This window comes from Arachis hypogaea, chromosome 13 (genome assembly GCF_003086295.3).
Source record: "Arachis hypogaea cultivar Tifrunner chromosome 13, arahy.Tifrunner.gnm2.J5K5, whole genome shotgun sequence".
Taxonomy (NCBI): Eukaryota; Viridiplantae; Streptophyta; class Magnoliopsida; order Fabales; family Fabaceae; genus Arachis; species Arachis hypogaea.
In genome coordinates, this window is record NC_092048.1 from 48,676,909 (window position 1) to 48,702,926 (window position 26,018).

The 26,018-nt window shown below is 35.0% G+C and overlaps 1 protein-coding gene and 1 long non-coding RNA gene across 2 annotated transcripts; one reads left to right on the forward strand and one right to left on the reverse strand.

The window, feature by feature from the left end:
• Positions 1-5,222: 5,222 nt before the first annotated feature.
• LOC112738316 (small ribosomal subunit protein uS3x) lies at positions 5,223-7,849 on the reverse strand. Its single transcript, XM_025788699.3, has 6 exons — positions 7,590-7,849; positions 7,318-7,465; positions 6,940-7,111; positions 5,887-5,941; positions 5,672-5,803; positions 5,223-5,570 (listed from the first exon to the last, which is right to left on the reverse strand). The coding sequence occupies exons 1-6, from the start codon at positions 7,617-7,619 to the stop codon at positions 5,391-5,393; spliced, it is 717 nt and encodes a 238-aa protein (XP_025644484.1). The 5' UTR covers positions 7,620-7,849; the 3' UTR covers positions 5,223-5,390.
• A 14,301-nt stretch (positions 7,850-22,150) lies between these two features.
• LOC112738317 (uncharacterized) lies at positions 22,151-25,238 on the forward strand. The gene is made up of 4 exons (XR_003169349.3): positions 22,151-22,328; positions 22,424-22,477; positions 22,553-22,700; positions 24,945-25,238. It is a non-coding gene; the product is annotated as an uncharacterized lncRNA (long non-coding RNA).
• The last annotated feature ends 780 nt before the right edge of the window (positions 25,239-26,018 follow it).

Here is a 26,018-nt window from a genome sequence, read left to right on the forward strand (position 1 = left end):
GACGGGAAAGGAGGATTATGATAAACAAGTTTAATCATGGAGTTTTGAATAAATGTGTATTTATGATACCTGGGTAGTAGCAAGGGTCGTGGTTTGTCCCGCTTGCTCCGGGTCATTGTCTGAGGATTGATAATAATGAAGGGTGATTATGAATAAATGTTTATTTGTAATACTTGGGTAGTAGCAAGGGTTGTGGTTCGTTCTACTTGCTCCAAGTTAATGTTTGAGATTTGGTAACAATGAATGTTGATAATATGAATTGAGATTGAATGAATATATGTTTGAGATTCCTGGGCAGTAGCAAGGGTTGTGGTTCGTCCCACTTGCTCCGGGCCAATGCTTGAGATACCTGGGTAGTAGCAAGGGTTGTGGTTCGTCCCACTTGCTCCAGGTCAGAGATTGTGACGCCTGGGTAGTAGCGGCAGTAGTGGTGAATCCACTCGCTCCAGGTTGAGCTTTTAGACACCCGCCTGGGTAGTAGCCACAGTAGTGATTATTTCACTGGCTCTGGGTTGAGCGGGCAGTAGCAAGGGGGTTGTAGCTCAAACCTACTTGCTCCGCAAGGGGTGTTTCTGTCCAATGGTTAGCTACCAGGACATGTCGGGTTGGCTATATAACCGACAGATGATATCATCAGCCATAGGGCAGGCATTCATCATTTGCATATGTTTGAATTGTTTGGGTTTACCATTTGTCTTGGATTTCTACATCATATATGCCATGTTACCTGACTATATGCTACTTGTTCTACTTGTATCATGTTTGTGTATTACTTGCCTGTATTGCTTGTGTTTGTACAACTGAGAGGCCCTTCATGCTGGTGTCGGTGGGTGTGAGGGCTGTTCTTGATGGGATGAATTGTTGATGCGATTGCATGATGATGTATTGATATAGAACTACTGAGGCAGAACAACTGGTGATGGTTTTGCTTATGATTCTGAGTCTAATTCGTGGAAGAGTCAGCGAGTTGGGAAACATGTGAAACATGAATTAGATTTAGCACTCCCTTATGACAGTTGCCTATTCATGGATTAGCGAGAACCTAAGATGAATAATTAGTGAAGAAGTTTAGGATGCTTAGTGAGTTTTTATTGCAGTACATTGAATTTATTTGGCACTTTTACCGTACTGGGAACCCATGGGCCCGGGGTTCTCATTCCGTATATATCTCTTGTTTTTCAGATATAGGTCCAGGTGCTCAGAAGTGAGTTGTGGGTCGTCTGAGAGACGGTGAAGATCTTTATTTCCTCTACTTTGTGTTTTGATTAGAATCTCTCCACCTTTGTTTTAGAAAGTTTATATTATGTATTGAACTCTTTGAATTTGCCTATAGGGGCTCTCATGTTTCCTTCGGGAGAGATTAGGATATACTGTTGTCAACTACTTTCATACTGTACCCTAGCCGACCTAAACTTCGCGGGTCGCGACTAGTGGCTATTTACTTATGTTATATATATCTATCTGTTATCTATCTCTTAATCTCCTTTACGCCTTGTCCGTATATCGTTTTCAGCTTCACGGTTTATCTTTTGTTGTCGAAACGTGAGAGATACGTCTTCGCGATTTTATTTCTACTCTTTTCAGGCTTCTCGATTAATACTCCTTTCGAAATTACCTATATTTATTTATTAAAAATCCACCTGAGAGTCGTACCACCGTAATATCATTGACTTATGACTCGAGCATAAGGATTTGAATATTAGGGTGTTACACTTCTCTCCTTTTTTCTCTTTTCTTTCCCTCTTCCTTTCTTTCTCTTTTTCTCTCCCTCTCTCTCCCTCCTTTCTCTCTCTCTCCTTCTCTCCCTTTCTCTTCCTCTTCTCTCTCTCTCCCTCCCCTCTCTTTGTCTTCCTCTCTCTCTCTCTCTCTCCCCTTTTCTTTTTCTCTCTCTCCTCCTCCCTCTCCTTATCTCCCTTTCTCTTCCACTCCTCTCTCTCTCTCTCTCTCTCTCTCTCTCTCTCTCCCTTGCCCCTCTTTCTCCCTCTCTCCTTTTTTTCTCTCTCCCTTTTCTCCCTCTCTATCCCTTTCTCTCATTCTCTCTCTCCCCTATCCCTCTTCCTCTCTATTTCTCTCTCCCTCTATCTCCTTCCCTCTCCCCTCCTCTCTCTGTCTCTCTCAGTTTCTCTCCCTTTCTCTCTCTTCTTGTGCTCTTTATCCTCCTCCCTTCTCTCTCTTCCTCCTCTCTCTCTCTCTCTCTTTTCTATCTCTCCTCCTCCCTCTTTTCTCTTTCCCTCCATCTCTCTCTTGTTTTGGAGAAAAAGGGGAGAGAGAGAGAGAGAGAAGAGGTATATAGAGTGAGAGAAGGTTGAGAGAAAAAGAGAAAAGAGAGAAAGAAAGGGAAGAAAAAGGAGAAAGAGAGAGAGGAGGGAGAAAAAATAGAGAGAAGAAGAGAGAGAAAGAAGAAAAGGGGAGAGAGAGAGAAATAGGAGAGAGAAAGAGAAAAAATGGAAAAAGGAGAGAGAGAGATAGATAGAGAGAGAGAAAGAGGAAGATAGAAGGGAGGGAGAGAGAGAGGGGAGGGAAAGGAGAGAGAGAAACAAAAGGGAAGAGAGAGAGAGAGAGAGAGAGAGAGAGAGAAGGGGGAAGGGAGGGGGAGCAAGGGAGATGGGAGCAAAAGGAAAGAGAGGGAGAGAGAGCGAGAGGAAAAGGAGAGAGAGGAGGAGGGGAGAAAGAGAAGAGAGAGAGAGGAAGAAAGAGGGGAGGGGGAGAGAGAGAAAGAAAAGGGGAGAATGAGGAAAAGGATGGAGAGAGAGAGAGGAAGAGAGAGGGGAGGAGAGAGAGAGAGGAAGGAAGGGGGAGAGAGAGGGGGAGGGAAAATGGGAGAGAGAGAGAGAGAGGGAGGGAGAAAGAGAGATGGGAAGGGGAGAGAGGAGGGAGAGTAGAGAGAGAGAAAGAAAGGGGAAGAGGGAGGGAAAGGAGGGAGAGAGAGAGAGAAAGAGAGGAGAGGGAGAAATTGGAGGAGAGAGAGAGAGGAAAAAAGATGAGAGAGAGAGAGAGAGAGAGAGAGATGGATGGGAGAGGGAGAGAGAGGAGGGAGAGGAGAGAGAGAGAGAAAGAAAGGGGAAGAGGGAGGGAAAGGAGGGAGAGAGAGAGAGAGAGAGAGAGAAAGAGAGGAGAGGGAGAGGAAAAGAGATGGGAGAGAGAGAGAGAGAGAGAGAAGGGGGAGAAATGGGAGAGAGAGAGAGAGAAGGAAGAAAGGGGAAGAGAGAGAAGGGAGAGAAGGGAGAGAGGAGGGAGAGAAAGAGGAGAGAGAGTGAAAGGAGAGAGAGAGAGAAAAAGAGTATGTAAAAACTAATTTTGGAGTTTAAATAAAACCAGTTTTAATTTAGTTTAAAAACTAAACTGAACCATAAAAATTGGTTTTTAATAAACTGGTTTTCATAAAAACTATGGTTTCAGTTCATTTTTTTATTTAAAAAAATTGGTTTATTTAAAATAGTTTCAGTTCAGTTTCAATTCAGTTCAGTAAAATCAGTTTTTTTGCACATCCCCCTAACCAAAACTAACTCAATTCGATTATATTGGTTTGTATTCAATGGGTAATTAGTGCAATCGAATCAAATCTAATTAAACTCGATCTTAATTGGATCGGATATTGGTTCTAGAATTGTAAAACTTGAACTAATATAATTAAGATTATATTAATTTAAAAAAAATAAAAAATAATAATATATACACAATTTTATCTCTTTCTAACCTAAATTATGATTATTATTTAAGTATAACTTTGATGATATATTGCTCTTTATTTTTTTTACTATTACATATATTCGTTTCCAATTTTTTTTATATTTTTTAAATTTTTCTAAATTTCATTTTCAATTAGGTATCCAATTACCCAAACACATCCAACCTGTATTTAATCGGTTCGAATTAGTTTGGATTCAATCATAAAAATCTGCAAATTTGAACCAAACTAAACCCAATAAAATTAAATCGGTTTAATTTTCGTTCTTTTCCAAACTGAAACCAATCCAACCCATGAACACCTATTATCCTCACCATAGCATTTGCCATAAATAAAAGCATCAAATCTTGAAACTTATTAACTTAGAAAGAATCTAACAATTAAATGTTTTAACTCTTATCCTCCAATATCTTTTTTGGATCACCAACATCATCAGTAGCATCATTAAAATTAGAAATTCATAATCATCTAAGCCTCTGACAAATCAATAGACAATTTCACAATGCACACGAATTCCAACTCTAATATTAATTTTTTAAAAATTGATAATGTAGAGAGTTTAACTAAGAGATTAAAGACATGATAGAGAGAATAATTCACAATTTGAAATTTGAATCATACTCCTAAATTAGACATGAGTAGAGGGAGATTAGATGCAATCAGAGTTGAACATAGAACAAAGAGAATAACAGCAACCAAACAAGGAACAACAACAGTGAGAAAGTAAGAAGCAGCAGTAGCATCAACCAAGCCATGGAAAGCAGCAGGAGTAGCAATAGGCAACGACAAAAGAAAAGAGGAGTGGTGAGCCTGATGAGGGTGTGAAGGCTTAGGGCTTAAGAGCTGAGGGAGGGAGTCTATCATTCAGAGTGGGGAGTCTTTAAACTCTTTCTAAGGGTAAAAGAAAAGGAAACAAGCCTGAAACAAACATCGTTTTGTTTAAAATGGGATCTGTAGCAAATTCGCAACGAGTTTTAGCAATTCTACCTAGAGTTGAGCTGTTATAAACTCAATTATATGACTAGGACACAAACTCGGAAAAGTCAACTTCCGAGTTTGACAACCATGCACATTTGAATTTTTTGTTTGAAATCTTACGACTATCCAAAAAAACTCACGATACTTGATAACAAGCTTCATTGTTGAACATACTCAACTACTTTCACCTCTGTATCAAGCAAATGACTTCTAAGGAATTTAGGCAAATTAGTATAATAATGAAATCAAATAGTTGTGGTTATAAATTTTAAAAAAAAATTTACTAAAGACACCATTGGTGATATTATAGTAAGCCCGCAAATTGAAGTTGTTTGGTGAAAAGTTGCGTTGTTAACTGTTGACACTTGTTGAAATCAACTTCCTTGGGGTCTTTAAATGTTCAACGATATTTTTATAATAAAAATGAGACTACAACAGATTGGGCGTTAATTCAATCGCCATAGTTAAAATCATCAGAGGATAAAACATACACATCGAAATAGATAACAAGAAGCAAAACCACCGGGGAAATGAGAAGTCCGCAACAAAAAAGAAATAAGAAATAGAACTAATGCTGAAAAATCTTATAACTGGAGTATTACAAAATTCTTTCAGGCGATATTAAATTAGGAAGATTTCAAACTTATGTCTCCGACAACAAACATCACATGCCAAAAAGAAAAACCAACAATTCAGGTACTATGAACCACTATTCCAGGCCATTTCATGCAACAGGAACAGGAACTTCAATTTCACTTGACAGAACTGCAGCAGGCGGCCGGATATAATCTTCTTCCTCTTTCGGTGGGTGGATAGTAACAATATCAGGGAGGGGAGTTTTGGGACCGACCTTCCCTTTAGGATCCCAATCAAGCATGATCTTGACTTTGATACCAAGCACACCCTAAACAACAACAATGATAAGGAGAATTTGGTAAAGTCCATAAGAGAATGAACAAGTTGGTAATCAAATTAGGTTTTTTTGTACATAATTAGAAACCAAACCTGTCTGAGAAGAACATGTCTAACAGCAGAGTCGATGTAATCCTTAACTGGCTGACCAGAAGAAATCATGTAGCCATCCTTGAACTTCATGGATTTGGCTCTCTGTGCCCTCAATTTCCCACTAACAATGACCTGATTAACATAAGAAGATCGTAAAAACCAGATCATTCAGCAGTTTGGTAACAGGAGCTCAAAGGTTCATCAGTTGAACAAACCTCACAACCTTTGGCACCATTTTCCATTACGAACCTCAAAACACCATAGCAGGCCCTGAAACATAATGTTCACAGAAGAATTGCATCATATAAATAATAAACAACAAAAGAATATGTTGAGGGACTAGAATAATACAACACTAAACAGCAAAAGATGGTTAAGAATTACATCCTAACATGAAATGAACCCAAAAAAAAAAAAAAAAAGAAAACAAATGCTCCTTTTAAATATATCATATCAACAAGCATCAAGCATAAGAACAAAATATATTTACAGGTGCAAGGCAAAAGAACATCGACATATGAGATAGACATGTATCCTCCAATTATACTACATGATCACAATAGAATTTCATGAGCTTATATGTAAGAGGACATAAAATAATCTAGTCATCTTCCGACACAAACTAGCTTCAGAATCACTATTCACTAATCTGCTTTAAAGATGACTGAGATAAAACTTTTGTCATAGCATCAAACATAAGAGAAAAAATACTAAGTACAAAAGGGCAATGACATGAGATATAGAATGTGTCCCCAGTTTTACTACATGAACACAATAGAATTTCATGAGCTTTTTATGTAAAGGACAAAGAATATAGTCATCTTCCGACACAAACAAGGTACAGAATCACCAATCTGCTATGTAGATGACCAAGAAAGGACAACCTATCATAGGTAGAAATAATCTATAGAACACAAATTTACACTATAAATGCATATATAATTATATATTGAACTAACAGAAATCACATTAAACCTCAGTCACAAGAAAAAAAGCATAGCCACCATCATTCAACACATTTCTCTTTCGAAAAAATTAACATCTAAACCAAGCAGTAAATCTACGACAACATGGTTGTGGTTATATATCAAACAGACAATAACCCCACGACAAAGCTACACCATTGAAACCCCACATCAACAGCACAAGATCATAACACTGAACAACCCAAAACAACCAAATGAATACATTCATTAGATTAAAGTTCTTCAACAACTAGAACACTATTTATAGAGTAAATACATATACATATACGCCTATATATATACCTCCTGACAGCAAGACCTCCAAGGAGCTTGTAGCGAAGAGATTCTGCTTGGGCAATAGCACACAGACCCCTGTTGTTAACCTTCTCAGCATAGAGTTCAACACTGTTCTCAGGAAACTTGAACCTCTTCTGCACCACAGAGGTTAGCTCCCTAATCCTCCTTCCCTTCTCACCTATATCATTCAACACAGCTCGTGTAAAAAACTATTTGTTTTTCTTACTATATAAGAAAGCAAAAAAATTAAATTCCATGTAAAACTATTTAATGTCATGGATCACTAGATTCACCATCGGGAATGAAATCATTACAACAAAACAAATAACGGAAATAAGGGGGAACAAATTGAAATTTCAGAAAATAGTGGAAGCAATCACTTGCCAAGAACAGCTTGGGTGCGAGTGGCCCTAATGATGATTTCAGTGCGCATAGGTGTAACCCTAACCTCAACACCAGAGTAACCATCCTCGGCAAGCTCTCTGGTCAAAACCTCGTTCAGCTCAGCGAAGAAAACTCCGTCAGCGACGAACTGAAAAAGTAAAATGAAAACTTCCTCAGAAAACTTAACATTGCCAAATTGAGACAAAAGAAAAAATTAAGAAAAATGGAAGTTATTGTAGTGATTATGTGTAGTGGCGAGTTTGATAGGTGACCTTTCTCTTCTTGCTCATTTGAGTCGCCATGTTTGCAAATCTGAAAGGTTGGGAAGACGAAGAATTTGCGAGTGAGGGTTTATGTTGCCGAAAATACGAACCCTAATTTCAGTATATGGATTTCGTTCACTGAATGAATGCAAATTTATATGTGAGAGTGGGCATCAATCCGACGGTGCCAGTAAATTTAGGGTTTGCTACTCAACGAATCAGAATTATACTTTTTTTTTCCCTTTCTTTTTTTTAAGTTGGTTTTATATTCAACAGTGTTAGAAGATTATCAAATTTATTATTTTTATTATTAATTAGTTATTGATATTTAAATATATAAGTTAAAAATATATTTTTAAATTATTAAACTAAAAAAATTAAATTGATAACAAAAACGAATGATAAAAAATAATAAATTTAATAGTCTATAAACATTTCTCTTATATTTATGTATTTATATTAATTCCATTTCTAATCAGAATTAAAACTTAAAATTAATAGTAAACATTTGTTTTAAAGGTAAAGTAATAAAATATTATAAAAAATTTACATTAATGACAAAAATGCTATAAAAATATTAACAATTTAATTTTTGAATGATTTAGAAATATAACAAAAATAATTAAAAAATATAATATCTTTTAATAAGTTAAAAAAGATTTTTTATTTAGCAAATGATAAGTTCATATAATCTGAATTTTTATGAAAATATTTGGATAAATATTTAAAAGATGCACAAAAAAAGTATTATAGCAAAATTCAATCTATAAATTAAAAAAAAAACAATAATTCAATCTATTTTTTTAAATTTACTTCGCTTAAAATTAATAAATTTTAAGAATGAGAAAATTTTATTTTTTTAATAATAATGACAAAACACTTCATTAATATATGTTTAATATTTGTTTATTTTTATTACATTAATAAATTTTAAAATATTTATTTATTGTTCTTATTTTTTGAGTTATTTTTGTTAGTAGTACAAATTTTCAAATATAATTTTAGTAGTATCTCTTTAATAAAAAATCTATTGACCGAATTTTGCTTTGATATTTGTATGCGCATTTTAAATATCTGAATCTTTCAACAAAAATTCAAATTAAATATACAAGTTTTTTGCTAAACAAAAAAGCCATTTGTCATTTATGAAAAGCATGATATTATTGTTATGTTTAAATTAGTTTATTTGTCGTTCGTATATTTTAAAATTATTTTTGCTAGCAATATAAATTTTTGGGTACTTATTTAGTAGTTAACTCTATTTAATTTTTTAAAAAGTTCAATTATTCAAAAAATATCCAAAAATTCACTTAGACTTAAAATACTAAACTTTAATCATAAAAAGATTTTTTTATAATATATGCAAAAACACTATAGCTTAGCTTGGTTTAGCAAAACTATTTAAAAAGTACAATCTTCTCATTTTATGTTTGGTAAATAAAAAAAGTTATGTGTTTGCACTTGCGACATTTAAAAGATATGGTTGTTTTTAAAAGCACTTAAGCTTAGTTTAGTAAAACTTTTACTTTTCGAAAGTAATTTATAAAAGTTATTTTTTAAAAGTTGTCAGATAAAATTGAAATGAAAATGACTTTAATAAACACAAACACTACAATTGTATTTAGTAAAATAGTTTTTAAAATTAAAAAAGATCATAATAGACACAAATGTAAAAGTTAAATTTGTAAATTAATTAATGTACAAAGTTATATTAGACTTTTTAATTTTGATAAGTACAAGTCAACTTTGAAAAAACTTCATTTAAGACTTGATTTGGTAAAATTTTTTAAAAAAATGTTTGTGTTTTTTTTTTTTTTTTTTTTTACATTTAGTAAATTAAAAAAATTATGTGTTTGTGTTTACAGTTTTTAAAAGATATGAGTGTTTTTAAAGTACTAAGATGAAACTTTTAAAAGATAACTTGTGCAAAAATATTCTTATCCTTTAAAAGTTGGAAGCACATGATTATTTCAATTTATCAAATACAGCATGAAAAGCTTCTGTTTTTTTAACACATTTTCAAAAAGTTGTATCAAATCAAGCTTTAAAATAGAACTTTTTAAAATTAGTTTTTCTTATCAAAATTAAAAAATATAATATAACACTAGACATCAATAAATTTTTAAATTTAACTCTTATATTTATGTCTATTATTAGAGACGGACCCAAGCATACAAATGAGGGGGCACTTGCCCCCATGATGTTTTTAATTTTTGTTTTAAAAGATATAGTTATATATAATATGCCCCCACTTCAAATTTTAAATGATCCCACTACAAATAAAATAAATTCAATTAGCTAAAGTTTTAAATTTATTTTTTATTTTTTTATCATTTTGACTATTATTTAACCTAATCAAATTTAATTACTGTACCGTCAATTCTTTATTCTCTTAAACCCTCTTCTTATTTTTATATTTTCAACCTTCTTATTCTATTCCTTGTCTAATGGTCATCTTCTCTTCATCAAAAAGTAAATTTTAAATTCTCCAATTTTTTTATATAGCTCTCCATAACTCTATGTATCTTTCAATTTCATTATTTTTCTTTTTGATATTTTCAATTGTAATTTTTAATTCAAACAATTATAGTTTAGGTATCAATCTAATATTTTATTTTTTTCGTGACTTTATATATTTTATTTTATTCTCGATTTATTCATCCTTATTACTTATTTTTTATCTTTTGTTCTATTATATGTACCTATGTTGCATATAAAATTTTAAAATGAACTAATTAATTTACTAATTTAGAATATATTTTTTATTTTTAAAAATAATGATAAAAAATATTTTATCTAACATTATATCAAAATTAAATTAAAAAATATATAACAAATTTAATTATTTTAAAAAATAAAAAAAATTATAAAAATTATGTTTTTATTATTTTATATAAACATACTTTTCATATAAAGATTTAATTTTTCTAATATTTATATATAATTCTAATTTCAAATTATAAATACTAATGTATTATTAGGTGCTAATATGCCAGTTAATTCAGTCTTTTATTATTAAATGTGTATAAAAAGATTAGTTAGGATAATAAGTTATCTATAATTTAATTAAAATATTTTAATTTTAAATTTTAGAAATAAAAAAATATTTTTTATAAATTATATATAATAAATAGTATTTTAAGAATAAAAGTGTTCGCTAACTCTTTTTAATTTTTATATCTCCATATAATTAATAATATTAACAAAATTTATTTAATATATATATATATATATATATATATATATATATATATATATATATATATATATATATATATATATTTTGCCCCCACTCCTAAAATTTTCTGGGTCCGTCACTGTCTATTATAGTATTTTTTTATTTTAAATGTTGTTTTATCAAATATATTTATTATTATTATTTGTACTTATTAAATAATTTTTTATTTGATTTACCAAATATAGATGTTACAATTTTAAAAAAATTATCTTCTAAAAACTAATTTTAATAAGCTTGATTTTTTTGTGAGAAGTATATCATTAGCATAAAATTAGGAGAATAGAGACTTAAGCACCAACAAATTTAACAAATAAATTGTAATATGATATTGTCTACTGGTATCCATGAGAAATTAAGAATTTAGAATATTTTTATACTACATATAATTAGATTGTTGTAAACCATAGGGTGATTTCAACAATTTGTAGCATTGCTTTGGATAAGTGGGTACAATTCTAAGAGGCAAAGACATGTAAATATCTTTCAAGAGGTCTCATGTAAGAAGGCATTATTAACATCCAAGTGATGTATAGGTCGTGCTTCGTTCATGCCAAAGCAAGTACCAATATGATAGTTGCATATTTGACAACAAAAAAAAAATTATAAAAATCAATACCTTTAGTTTGTGTAAATTCTTTAACCACAAGATGTGCTTTGTACCGATCAATAGAACCGTCTGGCTTGCACTTGATCCGATACACCTATTTGCAGTCAATTGGATTAATACTTGCAGGATAATCAATAAGACACCAAATGTGTTATTCAACTCAAGGGCATTCAATTCATCTTTTATAGCACTGCACCAATTAGAATGATTATTAGCGTCGTTAAAGGACTTTGGCTCAACCTTAAAATGTAGAGACAAAATAAATTGATGTTTAAATTGTTAGAGGGTCAAATTAGAATTTGGTCCAAACATTAAAGACTACAATAATATTTTATCTTGTTTTTTATTACCAAACCCAGTATATAAAAACTAGTAATTTATGTCTATATTGCATCCCATACACAAATCAAACACAAGTGAATAAATGTACAATTTTAATAAAAAAAATTATGAGAATTCTATGGTGTAGTTTGGGTGAGACATCCACACATTTGGAAATTAGGTATTTGACTCTACTGTGTGACGTGTGGAGGAAAAGATATTGTGGTTGGTTCAATTCATGCAGGCAGAAGACTCACAGGAGCAGCACTTTTCAGAAAGGGGTTATGTCATGGAAGGATAATTACATTGCTAATCAACTATGCTTAATGAAAGTTTTTAAACTTTTTTGGGTTAATGGCCTTAACGGGTCAAGTGGTGAACTTTTAATTGGAGTAAAACCTTTTTTTTAGAAGGGTGGGTTGATTATTTAAAGTATTTTGTTAGATATTTTTTATTGATATTTAGCAGTAAGTATAGTAAATTATTGTCAACCCACAATAATAATAATACTCACTACAGAAAAAAAATGTTGAGTACCGTCAGATTTATCGACGAATTTATGGACGATTTTGATGTGAAATTCGTTTGGTCAACTCATTACCGGCGGATTCCAGTTTCCGACGTTAAATACGCTGATAATACTTAGAGAGAAAACGGGGAAAATAGTCACGAGATTTATCGTGGGATTTATCGTCAGAAGAATCCGTCGATAAACCCATGTTAGTAAAATGCTGCGTTTTGGTAATTCGCAACGAGTTACCGTCAGATTTCTCCATCGATAAATTCGACGATAACGAGCCCTAAAATTCAAAGCGCGAACCTTCTCCCCTTCATTTCGAAATTTCTCCTTTCTCTAACCTCTCTTCTCCTTTTCTCTCTCTAACTGCCGCCTCTCCTCGATATCCATCCTTAGCCCCACCACCGCCTGCCCCTCCGTTAGCCCGTTCCTCCACTCTCCTCCACCAGCCGTGACTCCCTCTTTTTGTCTATTCGTCTGCCGCCGCCATCCAACACTGCTGCTGTTGTAAGGACCAGAAATTATTAACAGACTAATTAACGTAAAAGAATAAATTATATTGTCCGAAATAGATTTGAAAATCTAGAAATACTAATTAGGAAATTTAAAGGTGAGATTTAAATCCGGTAAATTTTTTTCGAGTGGAAAAATATAATTTTCTGTGAAAAATTACGTAAAAATGCATACCGGTAAATTAGCTAGCAGTACTGGTTTAAGTCTGTCCGGTACTGCATGAGAGTAATAAACACCGTAGAAAAACTTAAGAAAATAATTAAAGTTGAAAATCGGGCGCTAATTCTAAATGGTTGGTCCAAAATTGGGCCAAACGAACCTAAAACGCTATGCGATTGGGGCGGACTCAAGCCCAACATATATAAACTACTTTAATGAGTAATTCAACTCATTTTTACCCACAAACAAGAAGGGAGGCGCTAAGATAGAGAAGGGAGAAGAGAGAAGAAGTTACTATTCACTTTCTTCTTCAATCACTCATATCTTGAGCTACGGTACTCCGATTTGCGTGATATTTACAGCCACACGAAGCTCTTGCTGAGCTTGTTAGTTCTAACTAGACCTTGTTGGTGAGAATTCAAACTTCACACTTCATTCATAAGCCCTAACAATTTTGAAAATATGGGTATAGTATTGAGTAGGTTTTTGAAATTTTGGTTGTTTAGGTGCCAACCAATAGTGAGAAATTATTGGGTTTTATCCTAATTTGCTATGGGTAAGGTAAGATTGCCTTACACCCTTGTGATTTAGTATAATTTTGAACTCTAGTATTCATTGTGGTGAAATATATGATGTGTAGCTTGAATGTGGTGATTTGTGGGGTTAACTGTGATCATTGGATTTGAGTTTTGGTGGTTGAAGCTTCGTGAAGGCTTGTTTGGAGTAATTTGGTGAATTTGAGCATATTGGGAATCGGCCAAGGTATGGTTTCGATTTTCTCTATGTAATATGTAATGTTTTGTGAAACATAGGCTAGCGGACCTTAGGATAAGTTTAAATTATTGATGATTTATGATGATTATTGATGATTGTTGATGGTTAATGAATTGTGATGTTGATTGTTGATGAATGATATTGATTATTGATGTTGAGGTTGAATAATGATAATTATGAAGATTTGGTAGTAATAAATTGATGATTGATGAATTTGACGGTTGAGAAAGGTGCAAGTGTGAATTTGATGTTTGGGGTTGATGATTTTGAGCGTAATGATTTATAAGTGAGAATTGTGGTAAGAGTGGTGATTTGGAACAAAATGGTAAGTTTTGGTATGGGTTAGAGTGTGTTGTGGTTTTGGTTTGATTTGGTTTGAAGTTTTGGAAAACTAGAGAACTTTATCAAATTTTGTAAAACCTTGTTTTTGATGAACTTTGGCGAGTCATAACTTGGCCTCCGGACCCTCATTTTGGATGAAACTTAATTTAAATGAAAGTTGGGTCCGAGAGTTTTAAAACGTTTGAAGAACAAATAAAAAATATTTTAAAACGAAAAAGTTATCCGCGTTTAAAGTTTGGTGCAAAAATATGAAATTCTGCAGCTTTTAAAATTTTCTAAGTCTGTTAAGGCATGCGTACACGGATCTGTGTACGCGACACGAGCATTGGCCACTGCCAAGTGCTCTCGCGTACATGGGCACTGGCATGCGTACGCGAGAATGTGATTTTAAGGCAAGCGTACGCGAAATTTTAACACGTGACGCGGGGATTCCCTTTGGGTTGAGACTCTTGCGTACGCGGGGGAAGTGTCGCGTACGCGACCACCTATTTTGCAATCGGGTGTACGCGGGACAGGGGCATGCGTACACATGACACTATTTTGCTGAAAACTTGTTTTCTTCGTTTTTAAAGGTTCTCTTACTTTCTAAACTTCTTTAATTGCCGTTTAAGATTACTATCTACTTACTTAGACTCTATGACTAGTGATGATGAGATAATTGGTTTAAATTGGTAATTTCTATTATGGGTGTATAAGACAGAGACTTAGGTTTCTGAAGTACTATGGATGGACTAGTTGGGTAAATTGGCAGAGTATTATATTGGTTACGAACTTGTGAAATTAAGGACCAATGATGGTTAAGACAAGTTTGGAACTCGGAGATGAATGACGAATTATTGAATACTGAAAGTGATCACTGAGAAATATTGTTATATATTGTTATATCTGAGATTGTTGAGTCGCTATGCGCCTGGCAAGGACGGTGGTTAATCCTGCTTTTTGAGGTCGCAGCACCGGCGTAAGGACTGTGGTTAATCTCGCTTACGTTGAGATATGAAGTATATGGCAGAGTATCCCATTCGCATCCTTCGTGTCACAAGAGTGTGCCGGGCACTATATCCCTTGGGCAGTATGTCGAGTACTATATCTTTAGGGTACCCATTTTTATTTGTGACTGAAAGGCGACATTCCCATGGGGATGTGTCGGGTTGGCAGTTGAACCGACAATGTGATATCACAGCCTATAGGACATGCATTCATCAAGTCTATTTTCTATATGTTTGCTTACTTTGCCTACTTGCATCTGTTGCCTAAATGTATAACATGCTTACTTGGTTCATGGTTTACTTGCTATATATGCCTATTATTTGTGTTTTACTTGTTTGCATATACTTGTGTTTTCTACTGGGATTGAGGAGGTTCGGTAGGTGGTGGCAATGGGATCGCATGGAGGTTAGGCTGGCGAAGGCTGTGGGACAGTGATGCATATAATAGTTAGAGAATCCTTAGGGCTTAGATAAGCCTTTATGGTTCTGTTAAATATTTCTAAGTTTGAATCTTAAGCTTGATGTGAAGTTCTAGGATTGTCTTTGGCTTCCCGAAACCTTATATCTTATATATTAGGCATTGTTACCATACTGAGAACCTCCGGTTCTCATACCATATGTTGTTGTTGTTTTTCAGATGCAGGTTGTAACCCACCTCGATGAGTTGCAGGATGGTGACAAAGTAGAGGATCACTTGTTATATATTGTATTTTGGTTATTTGGTTATAGATATACTCTCACTTTTGTATATTATACTTTGTTGCCTTAGAGGCTTACCTTGAGAGTTAGGATGTTGCTGTTTTATTTGAAAAACTTTGTTATCTATATTAACTAGTCGATCTAAACTCCACGGGTTACGACTAGTATTCTTTTGGATATTATACTTATATATATCTATATACCTTGTGATCTTGTATCTTTATCATGTTGTATCTTGTGCCTTTACATTTGTAGTTTGTTCGTGTGAACGTTATGCGCTTTTGTATATCTGTTTTGGACTTTAATTCTTCATCAAGCTTTTAGTATTATTATTTCCTTCTATATATATATTATGGTACAAGCTTTAGAACTATCGTAGCACTTTGTTATCCTTTGCTTTATGGTATGAGGTAAGACTTAGGGTAATAGGGTCTTACACTTAGTGGTATCAGAGCGGTTCATCCTCGTGAGTCTGAGGGATGGACCGATTATGCTTCATTGCATACTTTGAGTCATTTTTCTTTCATGCTATTTAGGATTATCTGACTGATAAGCATAGCATAAGTGTTCATGAGCATACCTTTGGGACTTTGAAATACTAAACTTGAGATATTGAGACTAATCACCTTGATATCAATTGTTTGGTGTGAACAGGACCCAAATGGTGTCTCATGGAACTGTGCGAGGACATTGAGATGGGAACTTTGGTACTGGAACAGGTAATGTAACTCGAGGCTTTAGATCTATGACCGTTGCTGATTTTCTTAGGATTGGTCCACCTCAGTTTACCGAAAATGTTAATGCTTTGGAGGCTAATGGGTGGTTTTGAGAGGTAGAGAAGTTTTTACGAACTCAGCACATTGCCGAAGTACAATCTGCAGAGATAGTAACCTATTTGTTGAAGGGAGATTCTTAGAGTTGGTGGCAATGGGTGTGTTGTACTTTACAAGTGGAAGTAATTGATATTCGTTGGGAAAAGTTCAAGACAGAGTTTTATGGAAAATATTTCTAGCGACGGATACACACCGCGAAGGAGTTGGAGCTAATGTAGCTGAAGTATGGAGATATGTCTATTGCTGAGTATACCCGAGAATTTAACAACTTGTGTTGCTCCTCAAAGACTTGCCAAGGTGATCCAACTAATTACGAAGAATAGGTTTGTGCTCAGTACGAGGGGGGACTGAAAAAGGAGATATTTAACTATGTGAACCCTCAAAGAATAAAGAGTTTCATTGAGTTGGTCAACAAGAGCTAGCTCACAGAAGATTGCTCCATGAAGTGGGTGTTGATGTTGAAACGTCATGATGAGACTACTCCAGATGAGCCGAGTAGGTTGAAGTTAGGTCTATGTTACCGATGCGGTCTTCCGAGGCATATGTCCTACAACTGTCTGCGTAGAGAGACTCAGGATGCTGGTCAATCGCAATAAGGTGGAGGTAATTATGAAACTAATACCTAAATTTTTATTACGTTATAGGACGTTGAGACATAACATTTATTCATACCTAAGACAGAAATGACAAATTAGGACGGGAAGTGTCAAACTTAGGATACGACCTTGATCATATCACGTAAAGCGTTGCCGTTATGAGGATAACTCTAAGATGGTTAAGAGGTGAATAGAGGGGTTGTGGAATGCAAACTTGTTCAAGATGGATAATAAGAGATGGAGGAAATACTAGTGGGTAATCCGGATTCTTAGTGACAGAGTGACACAGCGACAGGCGTGTGGGAGCATCGACATGGTAGGACTATGATGGATAAGGTCGCTCGGAGCCAAATTGGAGTGGACGAGAGTGCGTAGGGACTCAAACTTGAGATGGAGATGATTTTGTGGTTTGATGTGTTGTCAAAGAACCGAGTGCTATTGGATTTCTTTGAGCAATCGATTCGATTTATGTCGGAAGGAGAAGGAGGAGGATATTCCAAAAACTACTTTTAGAACACGTTATGGTCACTATAAATACGCGGTGATGTCCTTTGGGTTGATGAATGCACCTGTTGTGTTCACGGATTATGTGAACAGAGTATCTCGTCCCTTTTTGATAAGTTCTGGTGGTGTTCATAGATGACATTTTGGTTTATTCAAAGACGGTGAAGGAGCACGAGGAGCATCTGAGGATAGTGTTGAAAATCTTGAAGGAAAGGAAGCTTTATGCGAAATTGTCGAAGTGTGAGTTCTGAAAGGAGGAAGTAATGTTCTTGGGTCACATGGTGAGCAAAGGAGGAATAGCGGTGGATCCTTCAAAAGTTGAAGCAGTGATGGAATAGGGAAGACTAACGTTAGTGATTGAGGTTAGGAGCTTCTTGGGATTAGCCGGGTATTACCGAAGGTTCATCCACGGATTTTCACAAATCGCACTACTGATGACTAAGTTAACAAGGAAAGAGACACTGTTTGTGTGGACGTCCAAGTGTGAAGAAAGTTTCCAGACTTTAAAGGAAAAGTTGACTTCAGTGCCAGTCTTGGGATCACCCTGGGAAGGCTAATGATGAGCGGATAATTTATACGCTTTTTGGCATTATTTTTACATAGTTTTTAGTATGATTTAGTTAGTTTTTAGTATATTTTTATTAGTTTTTAAATAAAAATCACATTTCTAGACTTTACTATGAGTTTGTGTGTTTTTCTGTGATATCAGGTATTTTCTGGCTGAAATTGAGGGACTTGAGCAAAAATCAGATTCAGAGGTTGAAGAAGGACTGCAGATGCCGTTGGATTCTGACCTCCCTACACTCAAAGTGGATTTTCTGGAGCTACAGAACTCCAAATGGCGCGCTCTCAATTGCGTTGGAAAGTATACATCCAGGGCTTTCCAGAAATATATAATAGTCCATACTTTGCCCGAGTTTAGATGACGCAAACTGGCGTTGAACGCCAGTTCCATGTTGCATTCTGGAGTTAAACGCCAGAAATAGGTTATAAACTGGCGTTCAACTCCAAGAAAGACCTCTCCATGTGAAAGCTTCAATGCTCAGCCCAAGCACACACCAAGTGGGCCCTAGAAGTGGATTTCTGCATCATTTACTTATTTCTGTAAACCCTAGTAACTAGTTTAGTATAAATAGAACTTTTTACTATTGTCTTTACATCTTTGGATTATCTTTTGTTCATCTCTGGACGTTTAGTTCTTAGATCATGGGGGGCTGGCCTCTCGGCCATGCCTGGACCTTGTTCTTATGTATTTTCAACAGTAGAGTTTCTACACACCATAGATTAAGGTGTGGAGCTCTGCTGTTCCTCATGAATTAATACAAAGTACTACTGTTTTTCTATTCAATTCAAGCTTATTCCTATTCTAAGATATCCATTCGCACCCAAGAACATGATGAATGTGATGATTATGTGACGCTCATCATCATTCTCACCTATGAACGCGTGCCTGACAAACACTTCCGTTCTACATGCAAGCAAGCTAGAATGAGTATCTCTTAGATATCTAATACAGAGGACTGAGTCCGAGATATTAGAATCTTCGTGGTATAATTTAGAACCCATGGATGGCCATTCTTAAGATCCGGAAAGTCTAAACCTTGTCTGTGGTATTCCGAGTAGGATCTGGGAAGGGATGGCTGTGACGAGCTTCAAACTCGTGAGTGCTGGGCGTAGTGACAGACGCAAAAGGATAGTAAATCCTATTCCAGTATGATCGAGAACCGACAGATGATTAGCCATACAGTGACAGCGCATTGGATCATTTTCAGAGAGAAGATGGGATATAGCCATTGACAACGGTGATGCCCTACATAAAGCTTGCCATGGAAAGGAGTAGGAATGATTGGATGAAGACAGCAGGAAAGCAGAGGTTCAGAGGAACGAAAGCATCTCTATACGCTTATCTGAAATTCTCATCAATGAATTACATAAGTATCTCTATCCTAGTTGATGTTTTATTTATGTTTTAATTATCAAATCTCCATAACTATCTAAATCCGCCTGACTGAGATTTACAAGGTGACCATAGCTTGCTTCAGACCGACAATCTCTGTGCGATCGACCCTTACTCACGTAAGGTTTATTACTTGGACGACCCAGTGCACTTGCTGGTTAGTTGTGCGGAATTGTGACAAAGTGTGATTCACGTTTGAAAGCACCAAGCCATTGGCGCCATTGTTGAAGATCACGATTTCGCATACCAAGTTTTTGGCGCCGTTGCCTGGGATTGTTCGAGTTTGGACAACTGACGGTTCATCTTGTTGCTCAGATTAGGTAATTTTATTTTAATTTTAAGCTTTTTATTTCTTATTTTTGAAAATAATACAAAACAAAAATTTCTTCTTTTTCGTTTCTCCCAAAATATTTTTCAAGAAAACCAAAAAAATCTTATAAAATCATAAAAACTAAAAATTTTATGTTTCTTGTTTGAGTCTTGTGTCAAGTTTTAAGTTTGGTGTCTATTGCATGTTTTAAAAATTTGTGCATTTTTTGAAAATTCATGCATGATGTTCTTCATGATCTTCAAGTTGTTCTTGATAGGTCTTCTTATTTGATCTTTAAAATTTCTTGTTTTGTGTCTTTTCTTGTTTTTCATATGCATTCTTGAATTCTTAGTGTCTAAATATTAAAAATTTCTAAGTTTGGTGTCTTGCATGTTTTTCTTTTCTTAAAAATTTTCAAAAATAAGTCTTGATGTTCATCTTGATCTTCAAAGTATTCTTGGTGTTCATCTTGACATTCAAAGTGTTCTTGCATGCATCATGTGTTTTGATCTAAAATTTCCATGCATTGTGTCTTTTTTGTGTTTTTCTCTCTCATTATTAAAAATTCAAAAATAAAAAAAATAGCTTTCCCTTTTTCTCCTCATAAAATTCGAATATTTGAGTTGACTTTTTCAAAAATTTTTAAAATTTTAGTTGTTTTTTATGAGTCAAATCAAAATTTCAATTTAAAAAGTCTATCTTTTTTCAAATCTTTTTCAAAAATCAAATCTTTTTCATTTTTCTTTTATGATTTTCAAAAATTTCAAAAATTATTTTCAAAATCTTTTTCTTATTTCTATTTCACATTTTCGAATTAATTGCCAACATTTAATGTTTTGATTCAAAAAATTTTTTTAGTTGTTACTTGCCTATTAAGAAAGGTTCAATCTTTGAATTTTAAAATCACATCTTTTAGTTTCTTGTTAGTCAAGTAATCAACTTTAATTTCAAAAAATCAAATCTTTCTAATTTCCTTTTCAAATCTTTTTCAAATTAAATTTTAAATCATATCTTTTTCAAATTGATTTTCAAATCTTTTTCAATCAATTCTATCTTTCTGTTTGAATCATATCTTTTTCAAAACTACTTAACTAATTCTCTCTCTAATTTTCGAAAATTCCTTCCCTCTTTTTCAAAATTCCTTTTTAATTAACTAATTGTTTTAATTTTAATTCAATTTGATTTCAATTTTAATTTTCGAAATTTAACTTTAAATTTTATTTTTATTTTAATTGATTTTCGAAATTCCTCCCTCTCTCATCTCCTTCTGATTATTTATTTATTTACTAACACTCCTCTTCATCTAAGAATTCGAACCCACTCATCACCCTTGTGTTGGATTCTCCTTCTTCTATTCCTATCTTCTTCTACTCACATAAAGGAATCTCTATAATGTGACATAGAGGATTCCATATTTTCTTTTCTGTTTCTTCTTTTTCATATGAGCAGGAACAAGGATAAGAACATTCTTGTTGAAGCTGATCCTGAACCTGAAAGAACTCTGAAGAGGAAGCTAAGGGAAGCTAAAGCACAACTCTCTGGAGAAAATCTGACAGAAAATTTCGAAAAAGAAGGAGACATGGCCGAAATTAATAACAATGCAAGGAAGATGCTTGGTGACTTTACTGCACCAAATTCCAATTTACATGGAAGAAGCATCTCAATTCCTGCCATTGGAGTAAACAACTTTGAGCTTAAACCTCAATTAGTTTCTCTGATGCAACAGAACTGCAAGTTTCATGGACTTCCATCAGAAGATCCTTTTCAGTTCTTAACTGAATTCTTACAGATCTGTGATACTGTTAAGACCAATGGGGTTGATCCCGAGGTCTACATGCTTATGCTTTTCCCATTTGTTGTAAGAGACAGAGCTAGAATATGGTTGGACTCTCAACCTAAAGACAGCCTGAACTCTTGGGATAAGCTGGTCACGGCTTTCTTAGCCAAGTTTTTTCCTCCTCAAAAGCTTAGTGTAAACCCCGCTAAAATCGGTATATAATTAGTCAATAAATCGAATTTTCAATAGGAAAATTAAATACGCAAAACTGATATCAAAATAGGATAGAGCTCGTCGAAACGAGAATTTTGATACCAATTTCGAAAAGTTTGGCCCAAGATTGGGCCGGATGGGCCGAACTGGTTGAACCGGACCCAAAATGGGCCCAAGGCCCAACCAAACCCAATCCATTAAAGAGGCACAGCTTCTTATTTCCTTTCTTCTTCATTATTCACGCTGGGAAACTTTCTTAGGGGGAAGAAGAACACAAGCAAAAACCTAACCCTCACTTTAATTTCAAATCCATGTAACTTTTGATCCGGAGCTCCGATTGACGAACCGTTTGCGGCCACGCGTTCACCGTGACGAGCTCTATGAAACCCATGGAACAATTGGGTAGGTAACTCATTATTTCCTTCTCAGCCAGCTTCTCCTAATTTCGGAAATTTATGAACAATTAAGTCAAAAATTGTTCAATTCTTGTGTTCTAGGTTCAAGTTAGCTTCCGGAACTTGTGGGCTCAAGCTATTGAGCATATGGGTATGGTAAGAATACCCTAACCCTAGCCAAATCTTGTTTTAGTAATGGAGAACTGAAATTGGAATATGTATATGTAATAGGTGTAGATTAAGTGGGTATATATGCATTGGGAATATTTGGAGGCTTGTTGGTGATCAAAGCTTAGTTTGTGGCTGTTTTACTTGAGCTTGAAGAGGCTGTAATTTTGTGTTAAGAAGCTGCCTTGGGTGAATTAAGTGATCGGCCAAGGTATGGTTTAAGTTTCATACGTTTAATATTTACGGTATTGTGAAAGCTTAGGTTAGAGGTACCATAGGATAAGTTGAATTGTTTGTTGTATTTAATGATTAGCCTTGTAATGTTATTGGAATAGATTTGTTGGTGGACATATATATTGGAATTATGAGGTGTGGAAGTTATTAATAGTGTGTTCTTATATTTATTTATGATGGATTAGGATTGGTGTTTGTTGATAAGGATGTAGAGTTGTGTTGTGGTGGTATTGCATGTGCTGTAACTAATTATGTAATGATCGGAATTACATGAGACCAAGTCTGGGCTAAACTTGGGAATATAAGGAACTAAACTGGAAAATTTGGGACCTTTTTGTTAAATATACAATTTATGGCAATTTTTTTAAAGTTAGGTTGTTAAATCTGTCCTGCAGCAGAAAATGTCAAACAGGGCAGCAACTTGTTTACCTTGTTGCGACTTCTACGAGTTGAGTTTTGGAGCGAAACCAATTTTGTTATAAAATTTGAATAATTTTCCTTATTTCTCTAAAACCTCTTAATTTTAAGAGTTGAGGATTGGGAGTTGTGAGTTTTTGAATATTGGTGGTCAGAGCTGAAAAGAAACAGATTTCAGCAAGCTATGTATCAACTTCCAATGCTTGTAACTCTTAGAATTGAATAACAATTGGGTTGCAACCAAGACACACTTGTTCCTGGATGAGTAAAGTTTAACTACATTACTTTTCAAAGTCATTGGATTTAACTTGGATTTTATATTGAATTTTGAATATCATATGCTGCTGCTGTTTTTCTGGTTTTATGCACTGCAGAGCAGTCACGGTTTTTCTTTTATTCCCGAGGCTAGAAAAATCAGAAGATTATGATATTTAGTTTGTTAGAAAGCTTATTTCAATATGAACGCCTGGATATAAAGTTTGTGCAATTCTGAGTTCATTTGCTATATTAGAAACAGAAAAGAAAATAGAGTGTCGAGGATGTCTTAGTGATGGTCATGGGTTCGAGAAGTTAAAGTTTAATCCTCGTGTGATGTGATTGGTTAACGTTAGAGTTGGGTTGATTTAAAGATTATTTGATATTAAGAAGTTTGAGAAGAATTTGATAAATAGTTTGGTCAGGACCTGGAAAGGGTAATCAAGATGAATTATAAGGGAATGATGATGAAAGGTGTGAAAGGGAGGTTGTTAACAAAAGGAGTTAATATGCCATGGCTTGATGAATGATTAAACAATGATTATGACTATGAAATGGCTTATGAATGATGATATCTGAGATACGAGTTTCCCTGGGTAAAAACCGTGGCTTGCCACCACGTGTTCCAGGTTGATTCTCGATACTCTGTTAACCCTACGTCGTAAGGGTGACCGGGCACGTATAAATTCCCGGGTATGGATCAACCCCCATTGAGTGATTATATGATGAATGTATGTGAAATCTATGCATAGACTCTTGGGGATGCGCGACGAGGGACAGTCTAAGGTTTTCGGACTTGTCGGGTTGGCTGGATAACCGACAGATGGGCCCCATCAGCCATAGGACAGACATGCACCATATGCATTTGTTTGCTTTGATTGCTATGCATTTTCTGGGTTTGCCTAATTGATTTATATCGCCTGCTACCTGCTATACTTGCTATTTGTACTATCTGCTCATTACTTGTGCGTGATCTTGTTTGGTTGCTTGTTTTTGTTGCATTGTGGACGATGGAGGGATGGAGGAAAGGAGAAATGGCTTGGTGTTGATTGAATATTGAAAATGAAGGATTAACCACATGACCGTATTTCGGTTCGGTGGCTTTCGTGATAGTGGTTCAGTGGCTATCGTGATAGTGGTTCAGTGGCTATTGTGATAGTGGTTCAGTGGCTATTGTGATAGTGGTTCAGTGACTATTGATATAGTGGTTCAGTGGCTATTGTGATAGTGGTTCAGTGGCTATTGTGATAGTGGTTCAGTGACTATTGATATAGTGGTTCAGTGGCTATTGTGATAGTGGTTCGGTGGCTATTGTGTTTTTCGGTTCAGTGGTTGTTGTTAGGTTAAGTTTGAACTTGAATAAGTTAGGCAGATTTAGAATACCTACCCCTGTTTATGGCTTCTATTTTTGTGCTCAAGTTGGATAATTGAATAACGGAGTTCTAGGATTGCCTATAGCATTCTCAGGACCGTACTTCTTATGCGCGTGGCACTTTTACCATGCTGAGAACCTCCGGTTCTCATTCCATATTGTGTTGTTGTTTTTCAGATGCAGGTCGAGAGGCTCCTCGCTAGGCGTCTGGATTCTGGAAAGCGAAGTAGTTCTTGGGTGTATTTTGGTTTCTATTTGTATATATGTATATATAAGTGTAGCTTACTCTCCAAGTAATTTATGTATGCTGCTCCTCTTAGAGGTTGAGGGAGAGATAGGAGTTTACTTTGGTATTTTGGTATATTTTGGGGACACTTATGTATGTTTATATGTATATACGTATCCTCCGGCCAGCCTTAGCTTCGCAGGCTGAGTGAGAGGCTAGTTATGCTGTTCCTTGGCTTTCCTTTATCTCTTCGTTTATTGTTCTATCATATTCCTATTAGGTTTCTTCACCCGCAAGTAATTCGATTTCCCGAGAGTTGTGCTTTTTATTTTGCGATTTTGTTTTGCCCGTTTTTTTTTAAGGCTCCTAGTTAAGTATCTCTCTTCCTATTATTATATATATATAATTCTATCTTTAGAGGTCGTAATATCTTACTATCTCAATCTTATGACTTAAGCATAAGATTTAGGATAGTAGGGTGTTACATTATGGTATCAGAGCAGTTCGTTCCTATAGAGCCTGAGGGACGGACTGATTATGCCTCTGGGAATACTTTGGGTGTCTACACATGCTATTTAGGGTATCTAACTGATATATGAGGCATGAATGCTCATGAGCATGCATTTGGGACTGTGAAATACTAAACTAGAGATATTGAGACTGATCACCTTGATATCACTTGTTTGGAGTGAACAGGAACCAAATGGCATCTCGTAGGCGCCGTCGTGAGCGTAAGCAAGGTCGAGGACGGAGAGCTGATGAGGTGACTATACCGGTAGGTAGTTTAACCGATATCGTGACCGCAATGACGAGTGTTGTTGCTGCCATTGGCGCTGTTGCTGCTGCGACCATCCGAGTGATGGATGGGATGGAATCACAAGCTGGAACTGGCAACGATGGTGATGGTGAACATGAAGGTGGACATAATGTTCCGAATACATGGGTGCCAGCGGGTTATCCGGAGCAAGTTAACACGGGTCAAACAACGGGAGAAAGCTCAAGGAGAACTGAGGTAGCAAGGAATA